The following is a 15,426-nucleotide window of genomic DNA, read 5'->3' on the forward strand; positions in this document are numbered from 1 at the left end:
TGGGAAATACTGACAGAAAGAATGCAGATTAGGAAAAACAGAACAGAGAAAGAAACACAAAATGAAAATAAAGGTTTAGGAACTGAAGGTGCCAGATACTAAGAAAAGTGAGGAGCTAGAAATAAGGCGATAGGCTGAAGGTCTGTATAAGTAAGTCTCTGAGTTATCCCTTTCCATTCCCATGGAGGACAGAAGATATGTTCTCTGGATAAATCCAACGAGAGAGGCTCTAGGGTTGGGAACATAAGATATAGAAGAGGGCAGGGGGTTGGTAATGGAGTCAGAAATGAGTCTGCACACTGAATTCTGAGCCTCCAGGCCTCTTCCCTTGTAGCTTCTAGCTTGACATCACCAGCTGGCATTGGAACAAGAGGATTGAGGGTTCCAGGGAAGATGGCTTCAAGACAAAAATGCAGCCCAGGTTATCAGAATAAATGTAAGCCTGTGAAAAACTATACTGAGGGGAAAATATGGGAAGGCTTAGCCACAAATGAAAGGAAAACAAAGCTAGTAAGATGGCAATTATCAATTCTATGAAAAACAAAAAGTTGGGCAAGAAAAGAATAATCTTACTGGCTCAACAAGGAGCAATGGTTACACAGTCATAATCACATACAGCCTGAATCCTGTCTTAATCAAAAATTGGGATATAAATTCCCCCACCAAAAAAAAAAAAACACCCCACCAGAAACACTACTTTAAAAAGACACACAACCCAATATTCAAAGCAGCATTATTTACAATAGGTTATTACCTGGAAATAACCTAAGTGTTCATCAACAGGTGAAAGGAAAAAGAAGTGGTGGGAGACACACACACACACAATGGAATACCACTCAGTTATAAAAGAGAACACACTTTTGTCATTCACAGCAACATGGATGGACCTGGAAGGCATTACCAGACACAGAAAGAGAAATACTATAGGATATCACTTATATGTGGAATCTAAAAAATACAACAAACCAGTGAATATAACAGAAAAAGAAGTCAACTCAGAGAGAACAAACTAGTAGGGGAATATAGGGGTAGGGGAGCAGGAGGTACAAACTACTGGGTGTAATACAGGCTCAAGAACATATTGTACAACATGGGGAATACAGCCAACAATTTTGTAATAACTGTAAGTGGACAGTAACCTTTAAAAATTATATAAAAATATGGGTTTCTCTGGTGGCTCAGTGGTAAAGAATTCACCTGCCAATATAGGAGACACAGGTTCAATCCCTGATCCAGGAAGATCCCACACACTGAGGAGCAACTAAGACTGTGCACCACAATTATTGAGCCTGTACTCTAGAGTTCGGGGGCTGCAACTACTTAGCCCACTTGCCCTAAAGCCCAGGCTCCATAAGAAGAGAAACCACCACAGTAAAAAGAGCCTGTGCACCACAGCTAGAGAGTAGTCCCTGCTTGCCACAACTGAAGAAAAGCCCATGCGGCAATGAGGCCCCAATATTCCCAATTAAATAAATTAATCAAATTATTTTTAAAAAATCAGTTGTATTCTTATAAAAAGTTATATAAAAATAAAAATTCTTAAAAATTGGGATATAGCTACATTGGTAGGTTCTATGGAATGTGGGTGTGATAGAGAGCAAAATCTTTATTTAGTATAATAAAAGTTAATAATTTGTGAAACTAATTAATAAAGAGAACAATGACCAATTATTAGAAAAAGGAAAACAGAAATATTTCAATATGTTAAAAGTCACTGCCTCTGTATTTTATGTGTCTGGTGCCCTGGTTTTTGAGGCTGCTACCAGAGGACGCCCCTTGATGGCATGGCTCTGGTGCTGGGGTGGCTTGTATTTGTAGGTCCTACAGGACTGTGGCAACTGGAGGGACAGTTCTTGGCAGGCTACCAAAACCCCCGCCCAGGGCACTACACAGACAGTGGACTGGGGCACATGCTCCAGTCCTTCTGTGAAGGAGAACTCTTTGCTTGTCTTGGAGCTTCAGCCTGAGGGGCAGGTTCCAGGGTTGGTACACTTTAGTGGCCTATGGAGCTGCTCTCAAGGAAAATAAGCTGTGGACTCCATCTTGACGCTTTCCCTCACTCCAGTTTGCCGATGTCACCCAGAAGAGTGCCTAATACACCCATCTGGAACCCTGATTTCTGTAACTGCCATGCAGGGGACATCTCCAGATTTCCCAGCTCTACTGGCCAGCAAGGTTTATGCTTGTGGTCCCATCAGTTCAGTTCAGTTGCTCAGTTGTGTCTGACTCTTTGAGACTCCATGAACCACAGCACACCAGGTCTCCCTGTCCATCACCAACTCCCAGAGTCCACCCAAACCCATGTCCATTGAGTCGGTGATGCCATCCAACCATCTCATCCTCTGTCATGCCCTTCTCCTCCTGACCTCAATCTTTCCCAGCATCAGGGTCTTTTCAAATGAGTCAGCTCTTCACATCAGGTGGCCAAAGTATCGGAGTTTCAGCTTCAGAATCAATCCTTCCAATGAACACCTAGGACTGCTCTCTTTTAGGATGGACTGGTTGGATCTCCTTGCAGTCCAAGGGACTCTCAAGAGTCTTCTCCAACACCACAGTTCAAAAGCATAAATTCTTCGGCTCTCGGTATTTTTTTATAGTCCAACTCTCACAACCGTACACGACTACTGGAAAAACCACAGCCTTGACTAGACGGACCTTTGTTGACAAAGCAATGTCTCTGCTTTTTAATATGCTGTCTATGTTTGTCATAACTTTTCTTCCAAGGAGTAAGCGTCTTTTTATTTCATGGCTGCAGTCACCATCTGCAGTGATTTTGGAGCCCCCCAAAATAAAGTCAGCCACTGTTTCCACTGTTTCCCCATCTATTTGCCTTGAAGTGATGGGACCAGATGCCATGATCTTAGTTTTCTGAATGTTGATCTTTAAGCCAACTTTTTCACTCTCCTCTTTCACTTTCATCAAGAGGCTCTTTAGTTCTTTTTCACTTTCTGCCATAAGGGTGGTGTCATCTGCATATCTTAGGTTATTGATATTTCTCCCAGCAATCTTGATTCCAGCTTGTGCTTCATCCAGCCCAGCGTTTCTCATGATGTGGTCCCACAGGACTGTATATATTCGCATACTTTACAAAGCTGATAGCTAAGGGTTTCGCTTCCAGTCACCCTGAGTCTATGTGCTGAGATCATCTCCATGGGGACACTGACAGGTCTCGGGATATCCTCAACTAGTGGGAGTTATTAAAAGTGTAACAGGCTGCTTAGACAGCAAAGAGGTTTGAAAGACAACCAGGAGCTGAGGCAGAGTTGAATAACAAGGTAGGCTGATATAAGTCTTCATTCAAAAGATGGAAGACATTGGTTGGGAATTCAGCTGGCTTTTTTGGCCCACTCCCCCTTTAAATACCAACCCATGGGGCCCGAGTGGTGAAGAACCCACTTGCCAATGCAGGAAACTAAGAGACAAGGCTTCAGTTCTTGGTCCGGGGAAATCTCCTGGAGGAGGGCATGGCAACCCACTCTTGCCTGGAGAATCCCATGGACAGGAGAGCCTGGCAGGTTACAGTCCATAGGGTCACAAAGAGTCAGACATGACTGAAGCGATTTAGCACACACACCCCTTAAATACTGATGCTGCTGAGTTTGATCCAAACATGGTTACCCATCCTCTAGCTATTCAAGGCTCAGTACAAACTTCTTTGGATATAATAGAGACCCTCATCTGACATCTCCTTGATCCAGGAAAATGAAAATGATGTGGCAGAAATCTACTGTGGAAAGTTACCAACCAGAAGGAAAAATAAGACATTCTCTATATATCTAAGGCAAGAGAACAGAGCTGAGAAAGAAGACCTTAAGTAGAGTCTATGAGACATCACCGATGATTATAAAGCTCTTTCCTTTTGAAAATAATAAACTGAGTACGAGGAAACTGAAAGACATTTCAAACAAGTTACAGGACAGCAACACTGGGGTGACGTAAAAAGACAATTACAATAAATTTACCGGTGAATCTACAATTATTTCAAAAGTTTGAAGAACTCTCTCACCTGAAGCCAACATAGTTTCCCATGACGACACACATTAGCTCCTTCTGCGGCCACACTCAGGACACTTTGCTTCTTGATGTGGAGCATCTGGTGAGAAAAGGAAGAAAATAAAAATCTCTAGGAAATAAATGCTGCAATTATGATATCATGAATGGCACAAGTAAAATTGCTAGAAATAAACAAATTGGATCATACTTCTTAAACTTACAAAATCCCAAACACATTTGCTTCATGCACACACAAACACACACACACACATCACACTGAATACCTCTGATCTTCTTTTCAGTGTTCACAAAGTTATTCCACAACTGGAAAATAAATCATTCATATCGCAAATGCTAATAAGAGTTGAAAACTCAGATATCTTTTGTCACCACTGATGTTACAGTGAACAACTTCTAGTCCTTATGGCAAGATTCTTCATGCAAAAAACAGCAAACTAATGCAGGGCAACTTACTGTACCAAAAGGGAACTCACACGGTGGCTGAGTCTGACAGTATCTACTGCTCAGAATGAGAAAAACAGACTCAACAGATCCTTTAAAGTCTTGGATTCATTAAATTACTCAAAACTGAAATAAGAGTGTCCCCAAAACACACGTTCGTCCTCAATTTAAATCTACAATTTTATCATATTTCAAAACATTATACAATTCTAAAATCCCTACTCCATAATCCATGAAAATATCTATATGGCACAAGATTCTCCCCATTTTACAGGTAAATAAATTACTCAAGAATAGAAGGGCAAAGCAATGTACACTAGCACAATATCTTTCTTTTTAGAGCATAAAGTTTTCTATACTCTGAGTATCTTTCATCAATGATTAAAAAAGGGGACTGAATTTCAGTTCCATTCTCAATCAACAAGAAGGCTGCAAAACCAGGAACAAAGGCTGTATTTCCCTATTGATAAGAATTTCCAACCAGCTCTTTAAATTTCCAGAGCAAAGGTTCTCATCTTATTTTTTGCTGCTGTCATGGATCCTTTAAAGCATCTGTTGATATATTTTAAAATTCTTATAACAGTTAAAATGACAATGGAATAGATATTTCTCTAAAGAAAATATACAATGGGAAAAGAATCTTAAAAAACAGTAGGTATATGTAGAACCAATTTACTTTATTGTACACCTGAAATTGACACAACATTGTAAGTCAATTATACTCCAGTAAAAATTTGTTAAAAATAGCCAATAAGCACATGAAAATATGTTTAATGCTATTAGCCTTTAGGGAAATGCAAATCAAAACCACAAAGATGTATTATTACTTCATATCACTAGGATGGCTATAATTAAAATGACAGATAATAAGTGTAGATGAGCATGTGGAGAAACTGGAACCCTCATGTCCTGCTGGTAGGAAAGTAAAATGGTGCAGCAGCTTTACAAAACAGTACGGTCTAATCCTCAAAGAGTTAAACACAGAATCATTATATGAACCAGCAACTCCACTTGTAATTATCTATCCAGGAGAAATGGAAACATATGCCCACACAAAGACTTGTACAATGTGTGTTCACAGCAGCATTATTCATAACAGCCAAAAAAGTAAAAACAACCCAAGTGTCCCTCAAACGGTGAAAGGATAAATGAAATATTGTATATACATACAAAGGAATATTATTTGGCAACAAAAATAAATGAAATACCGATATGTGCTATAACACAAAATTTGAAAGTATTATTCTAGATGAAAGAAGCCAAACCAATCACAAATAACCATACATTGTATGATCTCATTTATATGAAATATCCTAAACAAGCAAATTCACGGAGGCAGAAAATAGATAAGTGGTTGCCAGGGGCTGGGGGACTGAGGAGGGATTGGAGGTATTGACTAGGAATATGGGGTTTCCTTTTGGGGTATTAAAAATGTTCTAAAATTCATTTTGGTAATGGATGTACAGTTCTGTGAATATGCTAAAAGCTGGTGAAGCATACATTTTAAATTGTCAAATTTTATGGCATGTGAATTATATCTCAACAAAGCTGTTTAAAAAAAAGAATATAGTTCAAAGTTAACACTCCATTAAAAAATATACCTGGGCATACATGGCATAAGCTTGTATCTAAACAGAAAAACCTAATGACTTCGCTGACGTCTATCTGTGAATCATAACCTAGGCTGAATAGTTAGTTACTGCCACATGTCAAATTAATGAATCATAAAGAAATTGCCTAAACATAGATCCAGTCTTTTTAAAATTATAAGTAAAAAAATTTCTGACTCTCCTCTAAAACTGCCAATGACTCTCCATCTTACTCAAGTCAAACTTGAAATCTTTATGTCTAAAAATCCCTACCTGACCTGCTTCCTGCCCACTTCCATTTCTTAACACTCTTTCACTGTGGCCCTGCCACAAGGACCTCCCTGCTGCCTCTGCATACAAGTCAAGTGTGTTTCAGCTACAGGGCCTTAGCTCTTGCTAATCATGCTTTCTTTAACTTTTTTACCTATTTATCCACATGATTAGCTCCCTTACTTCTTTTAAGGTTTCCACTTCACTGTCACCTCTTCACAGAGGTTTTCTGTCTGCCCTAAATAAAATAGAAACTCCTTAACATTCTATTCACCCTACTATACTTTTGTTTTCTTTATAGCATTTATCATCAATTGACATATAATTATTTACTTTCTTGTATTAAAATAAGCTCCTTCAGGGCTGGAACTTTATCTTTTGTTTTTTTCTGTTTTTCATATAGAATTTTTAAAATTAATTTTCGGTCATGCTGAGTCTTCATTGCTGCCTTTGGGCTTTCTCTAGTTGCAGTGCTTGGGCTTCTCACTGCATGGGGTTCTCCTGCACAGGCTCTAGGTGAGCAGGATTCAGTAGTTGCAGCACATACGCTCAGTAGTTACGGCTCTTGGGCCCTACAGGGTATGCTCAGTATTGTGGTGAATGGGCTTAGTTACTCTGATGCAGGGATCAAACCCATGTCCCCACCATTGGCAGGCAGATTTTCATCTGCTGCACCACTAGGAAAGTCCTGGAATTTTATCATTATTTTATCCCAGACCTCAGAACAATGCCTGGCACAAAGCAGGCACTCAGGTATTCTGTTAAATTATTAGGGAAAACAGTGATCTTACAATAAGAGAAATATTTATGAGACATAGACATGATATCCATTTGCAGACAATACTGAGGATGACTAAGGGCAATACTTACTGCAGCACCAAACTTCTGCTGGAACTGATCAATGACTGTGTATGTCACCTCCTCTTCCTCTACAGGAGAACAATATTATATATATTTGTCTTCCTTGGCAACAGAATAGCCCTCCCACTAATTTTAGCCATACTCCTAAACTCCAACTCAACTGAACTCAAATGTCTAGAACTACTGAGACTATGTCTAGAATACTGAGAACTATTTCATTATCACCTGTATTAGTCCATCCCACTATTAGCATCTGACTTGTCAACTGAGAATAAACAAAAGCCCCAGTGATCATAATCTCATAAAGTGAAATATTTACTCATTTCCTGTGATAATCCATGTTTCCCTCATCATAGGTTTATGTTTTAAATATTTCAAGACAAGTACTTCCTTTTTTAAAAAAATTTTATACAATTGTTAAAGGTTACACTCCATTTAAAGTTATTACAAAATAGTGACTGTATTCCCCGGTGTTTTACAATACATCCTTGTAACCTATCTTACACACAATAATTAGTACCTCCCATTCCCCCACCCATATATCACTCCCTAAACTGGTAGCCATTAGTTTGTGTTCTGTATCCAAGAATCCACTTCTTTTTTGTTATATTCACTAGTTTGCTGTAATTTTTAGATTCCACATATGTGATATCATACAGTATTTAAGGTGTTCCTATATTAGGCACATATATATTTATATTATATCTTCTTCCTGGATTGATCCCTTGACCATTATGTAGTGCCTTTTTTTGTCTCTTAAAACAGTCTTTGTTTTAAAGTCTATTTTGTCTGATAATGAGTATTGCTACTCCAGCTTTCTTTTGATTTCCATTGTTGTGTAATACTGTCTTCCATCCCCCCATATAGTATTTAAGACATATGCTTTCTAAAAGCACATTCATAATAAAAAGTAGCATTTTAAATTAGTTCTGGTGATGGGCCAATGTCCACATATTTGGAATTCTCTGAATCCTGAAAATTATTTTTCTAATTATGTAATTTAAAATATTAGAGGTATAGCATAACATATACTAATGTGTCTAGAAGGAAACACAGGAGGAAATCTTTGTGACTTTGAGTTAGGAAAGATTTTTAGATATGACATCAATAGCACAATCCATAAAAGAAAGAAAATGGATAAACTGTACATCAAAGTTTAAAATGTCTTCTCTTCAAGAGATTCTTGAAGACAATGAAAAGGCAAAGCATAGACTTGCAGAAAATATTTGCAAAGCATGTATTTTAGAAAAGACTTGTATCCAGAATACATATAAAAAAAACTTCCAGCACTGAATAATAAGAGAACAATCAAATAAGAAAATAAACAAGATATGAATAAACATTCACCAAAGATGTTCAGATGTCAAATAACACATTAAAAAATCCTCAACATCCTTAGTCATTAGGGAAATGAAAAAAACAACCAACCAACTTCCAATGGTTTCTCTTCTCACTGCAGAGTAAAAACCAAGTCCTTTTAATGATCAACAAAATCTTCCATGATCCACTCACCCCACCTCATTCCAAATTGCTCTCCTTACTCCAGCTATACTCATTTCCTTACTGTCCCTTCAAATTGTGGCATATTCCTCTTGTGGGCCTTTGCATTTATTCATTATTTATGCCTAAAAACCAGTTCCTCCGATATTCATACATTTTGATCCCTCACTTCCTTCAAGATTTTACTTTAAATGTCACCATTTCATTGAGACCTTTTACTGGACACCCTAAAATTGTAAAACCGCCCTCTTCACACATTTCTTCTCATTCATTTTTTTTTCTAGTTAACATGTGGCACCAGCAAACTACATAGTATACTAATTTATCTTATTTAGTGTGTTTCATGAACCATAACTCAAGGAGTGCAGAGATACCAAACTTTAGTATCCCCAGTGTCTGGCAGATAGTGTGCATGCAAATATTAAATAAACAAATGAATCACAATCTTTTATTTGGACCCTAGAAACAATGTCCTAGCTGAGAGTTCCATATAGAACTCTGACTTTGGTTTATATACCAACTCTGAAGAACTCTGAATCACAAAAAAGCCTAGAAAATTCAGAGCCCTAGTACTCACCAGATGGGCTGTACTTGAGGTCATTCAGAAGAGAGGTTATTGGCACCTCAGGGGCAGGAGAAGCAGGCTTATGTACATTTAGGTCTTCATCTTTTATTGTATCCATCTTGGTTCTTTCTGTATTTAGACTATACTTACAAAAAACAACACTTAGGTGAACTTGTTCTTTGTTGTTAATGCCATACACACATCAGTGGTAAGGACTCTGGACCTTTCATAGAGAACCCATTCATCCACAGCTTACATTGATTTGAAGATACCATCTACCTGTTTCTTCATTTTAGGAACTACACAACTAGTGAATTAGAGTTAAGGTTTCCTACCCTAATGTGTATATTTGGGTAACATCATAATTAAGAAAATCATTCCATCATACCTAACAGATGAAGTCTTTTCTCTTACTGCACCTTGTTCCACTTCATCCAGTAGTTCCACTGTAAAATAACCAGATGGATTTCAACAGGGCTTCCAACCTGAAAGCAGTTTACTACTCCTCTCTCACCCACACCCACAGTTTGATTATGTAACACAGACAGTAATTGGGAATGAAATGTTAGTCCATAGAGGACTTCACTGACCAGTAACAAATAGAGCAGAAAAGACTAACCAAAGTACTGAAGACCCCTAATCTTATATCTCTACATAGCTTTCTTGGTCTTTTAGCAGCATTAGGACCCTCTCTACATGTCCACTTTACCCTTTCTGTTCCAGGGCACAGTTGTGGTCAAGCAGATTGGTTCTAAAGACATCTTTTCTTTGCTTTTTATTCCCATCCTAATGCATCTTCCCTCATACTATGTACTGTTTGGGGTTTTACTCTTAAATCATTCACACTGACTCTTTCACAGGCTGGTACAGTAAAGGTCAGAAACATAAAAGGTAACAAAAAGTAAACTGGAAATCACAAAAGAAATATGAGAGAGACATTCCACAGAGACTCTGAAACCACTTTTTTTTAACCTAATGGTTCATGGAATACAGGGAAATGTGTTGATATATCATTGATTCTAAGATGCACATTTTAAACAGCTCTGAAATTGGATATGACTTACAGTAAATACATATGATAATTAAACTGGCAGCTTCTTTCTTAGAGTAGAAAAAGAAATAATGCACCTTATCATTGATGGCATCTAAGATTCAATTAAGTATACTTGGGTACTACTCAGTACTGGGAGAAGCTTCTCAGGGGTCACTATGTTTCAAAATGTCTCTTTTTCCTACATTCTAAAAGTAATGAGTTTTAGTCAGAGAAAGCAAAATTCACTGAAAACAGGTATTAGTCAATTATTATCCTTCATCTTGACAGTTCTTATTTGAGGTGCTTTCAGCACCTTGGAGACCCCTCCATGGCTGACTAAGCCACAGAGCAAAGAAAGAAGGAGATGACCATTCTCTGATCTTAAAATTATGAATGAAGTCCAAATCGTGAGAATGAATTTAGGAAGAAATGAATCCATCTGTACAGATCCCAAAGCTGGTCAGTGGTCAGGCTTCTCCTGAGTTAGGAGATGGTGGGAGTGATTCCTTCATTTATTTTTACAAACTCATCTACAGCCTAGCTTTGTTCCAGTCCAGAACTCTGCTCTATTGCAAAGTCTAACAGTCAAAACAATTAAGAATCACTCTGCTACTACCACCATCACTGGCATTTTGAAAAGGTGTTCAAGGGACAAAAAGTGTTTTCAGCAGCGTTCAGTTCGGTTCAGTCGCTCAGTTGTGTCCAGTCTTTGTGACCCCATGGACTGCAGCACGCCAGGCCTCCCTGTCCATCGCCAATTCCCAGAGTTTACTCAAACTCATGTCCACTGAGTCGGTGATACCATCCAACCATCTCATCCTCTGTTGTGCCCTTCTCCTCCTGCCTTCAATCTTTCCCAGCATCAGGGTCTTTTCAAATGAGTCAGTTCTTTGCATCAGGTGGCCAAAGTATTGGAGTTTCAGCTTCAACATCAGTCCTTCCAATGAATATTCAGGACTGATTTCCTTTAGGATGGACTGGTTGGATCTCCTTGGAGTCCAAGGGACCCTTAAGAGTCTTCTCTAACACCACAGTTCAAAAGCATCAATTCTTCGGTGGTCAGCTTTCTTTATAGTCCAATTTTCACATCCATATATTACTACTGGGAAAACTATAGCTTTGACTAGATGGATCTTTAATGGCAAAGTAATGTCTCTGCTTTTTAATATGCTGTCTATGTTTGTCATAGCTTTTCTTCCAAGGAGCAAGTGTCATAATTTCATGGCTGCAGTCACCATCTGCAGTGATTTTGGAGCCCAAAATAATAAAGTCTCTCACTGTTTCTACTGTTTCCCCATCTATTTGCCATAAAGTGATGGGACTAGATGCCATGATTTTAGTTTTTCTGAATGTTGATCTTTAAGCCAACTTTTTCACTCTCCTCTTTCACTTTCATCAAGAGGCTCTTTAGTTCTTCTTCACTTTCTGCCATAAGGGTGGTGTCATCTGCATATCTGAGGTTATTGATATTTCTCCAGGCAATCTTGATATCAGCTTGTGCTTCTTCCACCCCAGTGTTTCTCATGATGTACTCTGCATATAAATTAAATAAACAGGGTGACAATACACAGCCTTGACGTACTGCTTTCCCAATTTGGAACCAGTCTGTTATTCTATGTCTACTTCTAACTGTTGCTTCCTGACCTGCATACAGATTTCTCAGGAGGCAGATCAGGTGGTCTGGTATGCCCATCTCTTTCAGAATTTTCCAGTTTGTGGTGATCCACACAGTCAAAGGGTTTGGCATAGTCAATAAAGCAGAAATAGATGTTTTTCTGGAACTCTTTTGCTTTTTCGATGATCCAGCAGATGTTGGCAATTTGATCTCTGGTTCCTCTGCCTTTTCTAAAACCAGCTTGAACATCTGGAAGTTCATGGTTCACGTATTGCTGAAGCCTGGCTTGGAGAATTTTGAGCATTACTTTACTAGCATGTGAGATGAGTACAATTGTGCAGTAGTTTGAGCATTCTTTGGCATTGCCTTTTTTTGGGATTGGAATGAAAACTGACGTTTTCCAGTCCTATGGTCACTGCTGAGTTTTCCAAATTTGTTGGCATATTGAGTGCAGCACTTTCACAGCATCATCTTTCAGGATTTGAAATAGCCCAGCTGGAATTATATCACCTCCACTAGCTTTGTTCATGGTGGTGCTTTCTAAGGCCCACTTGACTTCACATTCCAGGATGTCTGGCTCTAGGTGAGTGATTACACCATCGTGATTATCTGAGTCTTGAAGATCTTTTTTGTATAGTTCTTCTGTGTATTCTTGCCACCTCTTCTTAATATCTTCTGCTTCTGTTAGGTTCATACCATTCCTGTCCTCTATTGTGCCCATCTTTGCATGAAATGTTTCCTTGGTATTTCTAATTTTCTTGAAGAGATCTCTAGTCTTCCCATTCTATTGTTTTCCTCTTTCTTTGCACTGATTACTGAGGAAGGCTTTCTTCTCTCTCCTTGCTATTCTTTAGAACTCTGCATTTAAATGGGTATATCTTTCCTTTTCTCCTTTGTTTTTCACTTCTCTTCTTTTCACAGCTATTTGTAAGGCCTCCTCAACCAGCCATTTTGCTTTTTTTCATTTTTTTTTCTTGCAGATGGTCTTGATCCCTGTCTCCTGTACAATGTCACGAACCTCCACCCATAGTTCTTCAGGCACTCTGTCTATCAGATCTAGTCCCTTAAATCTATTTGTCACTTCCACTGTGTAATTGTAAGGGTTTGATTTAGGTCATACCTGAATGATCTAGTGGTTTTCCCTACTTTCTTCAATGTAAGTCTGAATTTGGCAATAAGGAGTTCATGATCTGAGCCACAGTCAGGTCCCGGTCTTATTGTTGCTGACTGTATAGAGCTTCTCCATCTTTGGCTGCAAAGAATATAATCAATCTGATTTTGGTGTTGACTATCTGGTGATATCAATGTGTACAGTCTTCTCTTGTGTTGAAGACAGTGTTTGCTATGACCCATGTGTTCTCTTGGCAAAACTCTATTAGCCTTTGCTCTGCTTCATTTGGTACTCCAAGGCCAAATTTGTCTGTTACTCCAGGTGTTTCTTGACTTCCTACTTTTGTTTTCCAATCCCCCATAATGAAAAGGATATCTTTTTTGGGTGTTAGTCCTAGGACATCGTGTAGGTAGTCATAGAATTGTTCAACGTCAGCTTCTTCAGCATTACTGGTTGGGGCATAGAGTTGGATTACTGTGATATTGAATGGCTTGCCTTGGAAATGAACATAGATCATTCTGTCGTTTTTGAGTCTGCATCCAAGTACTGCATTTCGGACTCTTTTGTTAACTATGATGGCTATTCCATTTCTTCTAAGGGATTCTTGCCCACAGTAGTAGATATAACAGTCATCTGAGTTAAATTCACCCATTCCAGTCCATTTTAGTTTGCTGATTCCTAAAATGTCGACGTTCACTCTTGCCATCTGTTTGACCACTTCCAATTTGCCTTGATTCATGGACCTAACATTCCAGGTTCCTATGCAACAGTGCTCTTTACAGCATTGGACTTTGTGTCTATCACCAGTCACATCCACAACTGGGTGTTGTTTTTGCTTTGGCTCCATCTCTTCATTCTTGAGTTCAGTTCAGTTCATTCGCTCAGTCATGTCCGACTCTTTGTAACCGCATGAATTGCAGCACGCCAGGCCTCCCTGTCCATCACCAACTCCTGGAGTTCACTCAGACTCACATCCATCGAGTCAGTGATGCCATCCAGCCACCTCATCCTCTGTCGTCCCCTTCTCTTCTAGCCCCAATCCCTCCCAGCATCAGTCTTTTCCAATGAGTCAACTCTTCGCATGAGGTGGCCAAAGTACTGGAGTTTCAGATTTAGCATCATTCCTTCCAAAGAACACCCAGGGCTGATCTCCTTCAGAATGGACTGGTTGGATCCCCTTGCAGTCCAAGGGACTCTCAAGAGTCTTCTCCAACACCACAGTTCAAAAGCATCAATTCTTCAGCACTCAGCTTTCTTCACAGTCCAACTCTCACATCCATACATGACCACTGGAAAAACCATAGCCTTGACTAGACAGACCTTTGTTGGCAAGGTAATGTCTCTGCTTTTCTATATGCTATCTAGGTTGGTCATAACTTTCCTTCCAAGGAGTAAGCGTCTTTTAATTTCATGGCTGCAGTCACCATCTGCAGTGATTTTGGAGCCAAAAAAAAATAAAGTCTGGCGTTAGTTCTCTACTAATCTCCAGTAGCATATTGAGCACCTACTGATCTGAGGAGTTCATCTTTCAGTGTCCTATCTTTTTGCCTTTCATACTGTTCATGGGGTTCTCAAGTAGCATACTCCAGTAGCATACTGAGTGAGAAAGTGCAGTTAGATAAGCTGGCTGGACTTGTCTGCTTTAAAATAGGTCTGGACTGGCAGTCATTAATTTAGTGAGATTTTCATCTCTCCCTAAATTCTATTTAGCTCACAAAACAATCTTTCAAGAAGTAGTAATCTCTCATTTACAGGAGTCCTTTTCCTTCCTCGTATTTGCCTCAATGATCAGAAATGCACAGTTCTATGAGGTCTTAGGTCTTCCATTCCCCCAATCCCTTCCACCCAATACTGATATTTACTCTTCCTTGGAGGGCTTTTTGCTTTTGTGTTCTTGAAAGCAAGAACAGCTCTTGTTTGCAACCTTTTTCCTGTTATTTCATTTGGCTTGTCTGAAGCACACTGACCAGATGAATGTCTATATTCCTTTAGGCAAATAATTGGATCTATTCTTGCTAAATGGTTTTTGCTGGCAGAAATACAGAGTGGGGCCGCTTCCTGTAATTACAAAACCCCAGAAGGTCTGAAAACCAAAAATTTTGTGTAACTCTTTTGGGAGCAAAATCTGAACTGTCATACTACTTATAGTCCTATTTTATCCCACTTAGTATGATTATCCACCCATTTTTCTGCAGAAATGTGTTATTAGAGTGCTGACCAGACCCACTTGAAGTGTTATGTAATTGACCAGTATATACCCTTTGTTATTGTTTAGTTGCTAAGTAGTGTCTGATTCTTTTGCAACCTCATGGGCTCCATAGGAGTCCACAAGGTTCCTATGTCCATGGAATTCTTCAGACAAGAATTCTGGAGTGGGTTGCCATTTCCTTCCCCAAGAGATCTTCCCTACGCAGGGATCGTACCCGG

General features: G+C 39.1%; 1 protein-coding gene across 1 annotated transcript in view; it reads right to left on the bottom strand.

The window, feature by feature from the left end:
- EXD1 (exonuclease 3'-5' domain containing 1) overlaps window positions 1-15,426 on the bottom strand; it is a 36,665-nt gene that overhangs the window by 13,149 nt on the left and 8,090 nt on the right. The window contains exons 3-6 of the mRNA XM_052647218.1: window positions 9,629-9,686; window positions 9,253-9,380; window positions 7,185-7,243; window positions 4,007-4,093 (exon numbers count right to left, since the gene is read on the bottom strand). Of these exons, the coding sequence (XP_052503178.1) occupies window positions 4,007-4,093; window positions 7,185-7,243; window positions 9,253-9,380; window positions 9,629-9,686 (332 nt within the window). The remainder of the gene's footprint in view (window positions 1-4,006; window positions 4,094-7,184; window positions 7,244-9,252; window positions 9,381-9,628; window positions 9,687-15,426) is intronic.

The sequence above is a fragment of the Budorcas taxicolor genome, chromosome 10 (assembly GCF_023091745.1).
Source record: "Budorcas taxicolor isolate Tak-1 chromosome 10, Takin1.1, whole genome shotgun sequence".
Taxonomy (NCBI): Eukaryota; Metazoa; Chordata; class Mammalia; order Artiodactyla; family Bovidae; genus Budorcas; species Budorcas taxicolor.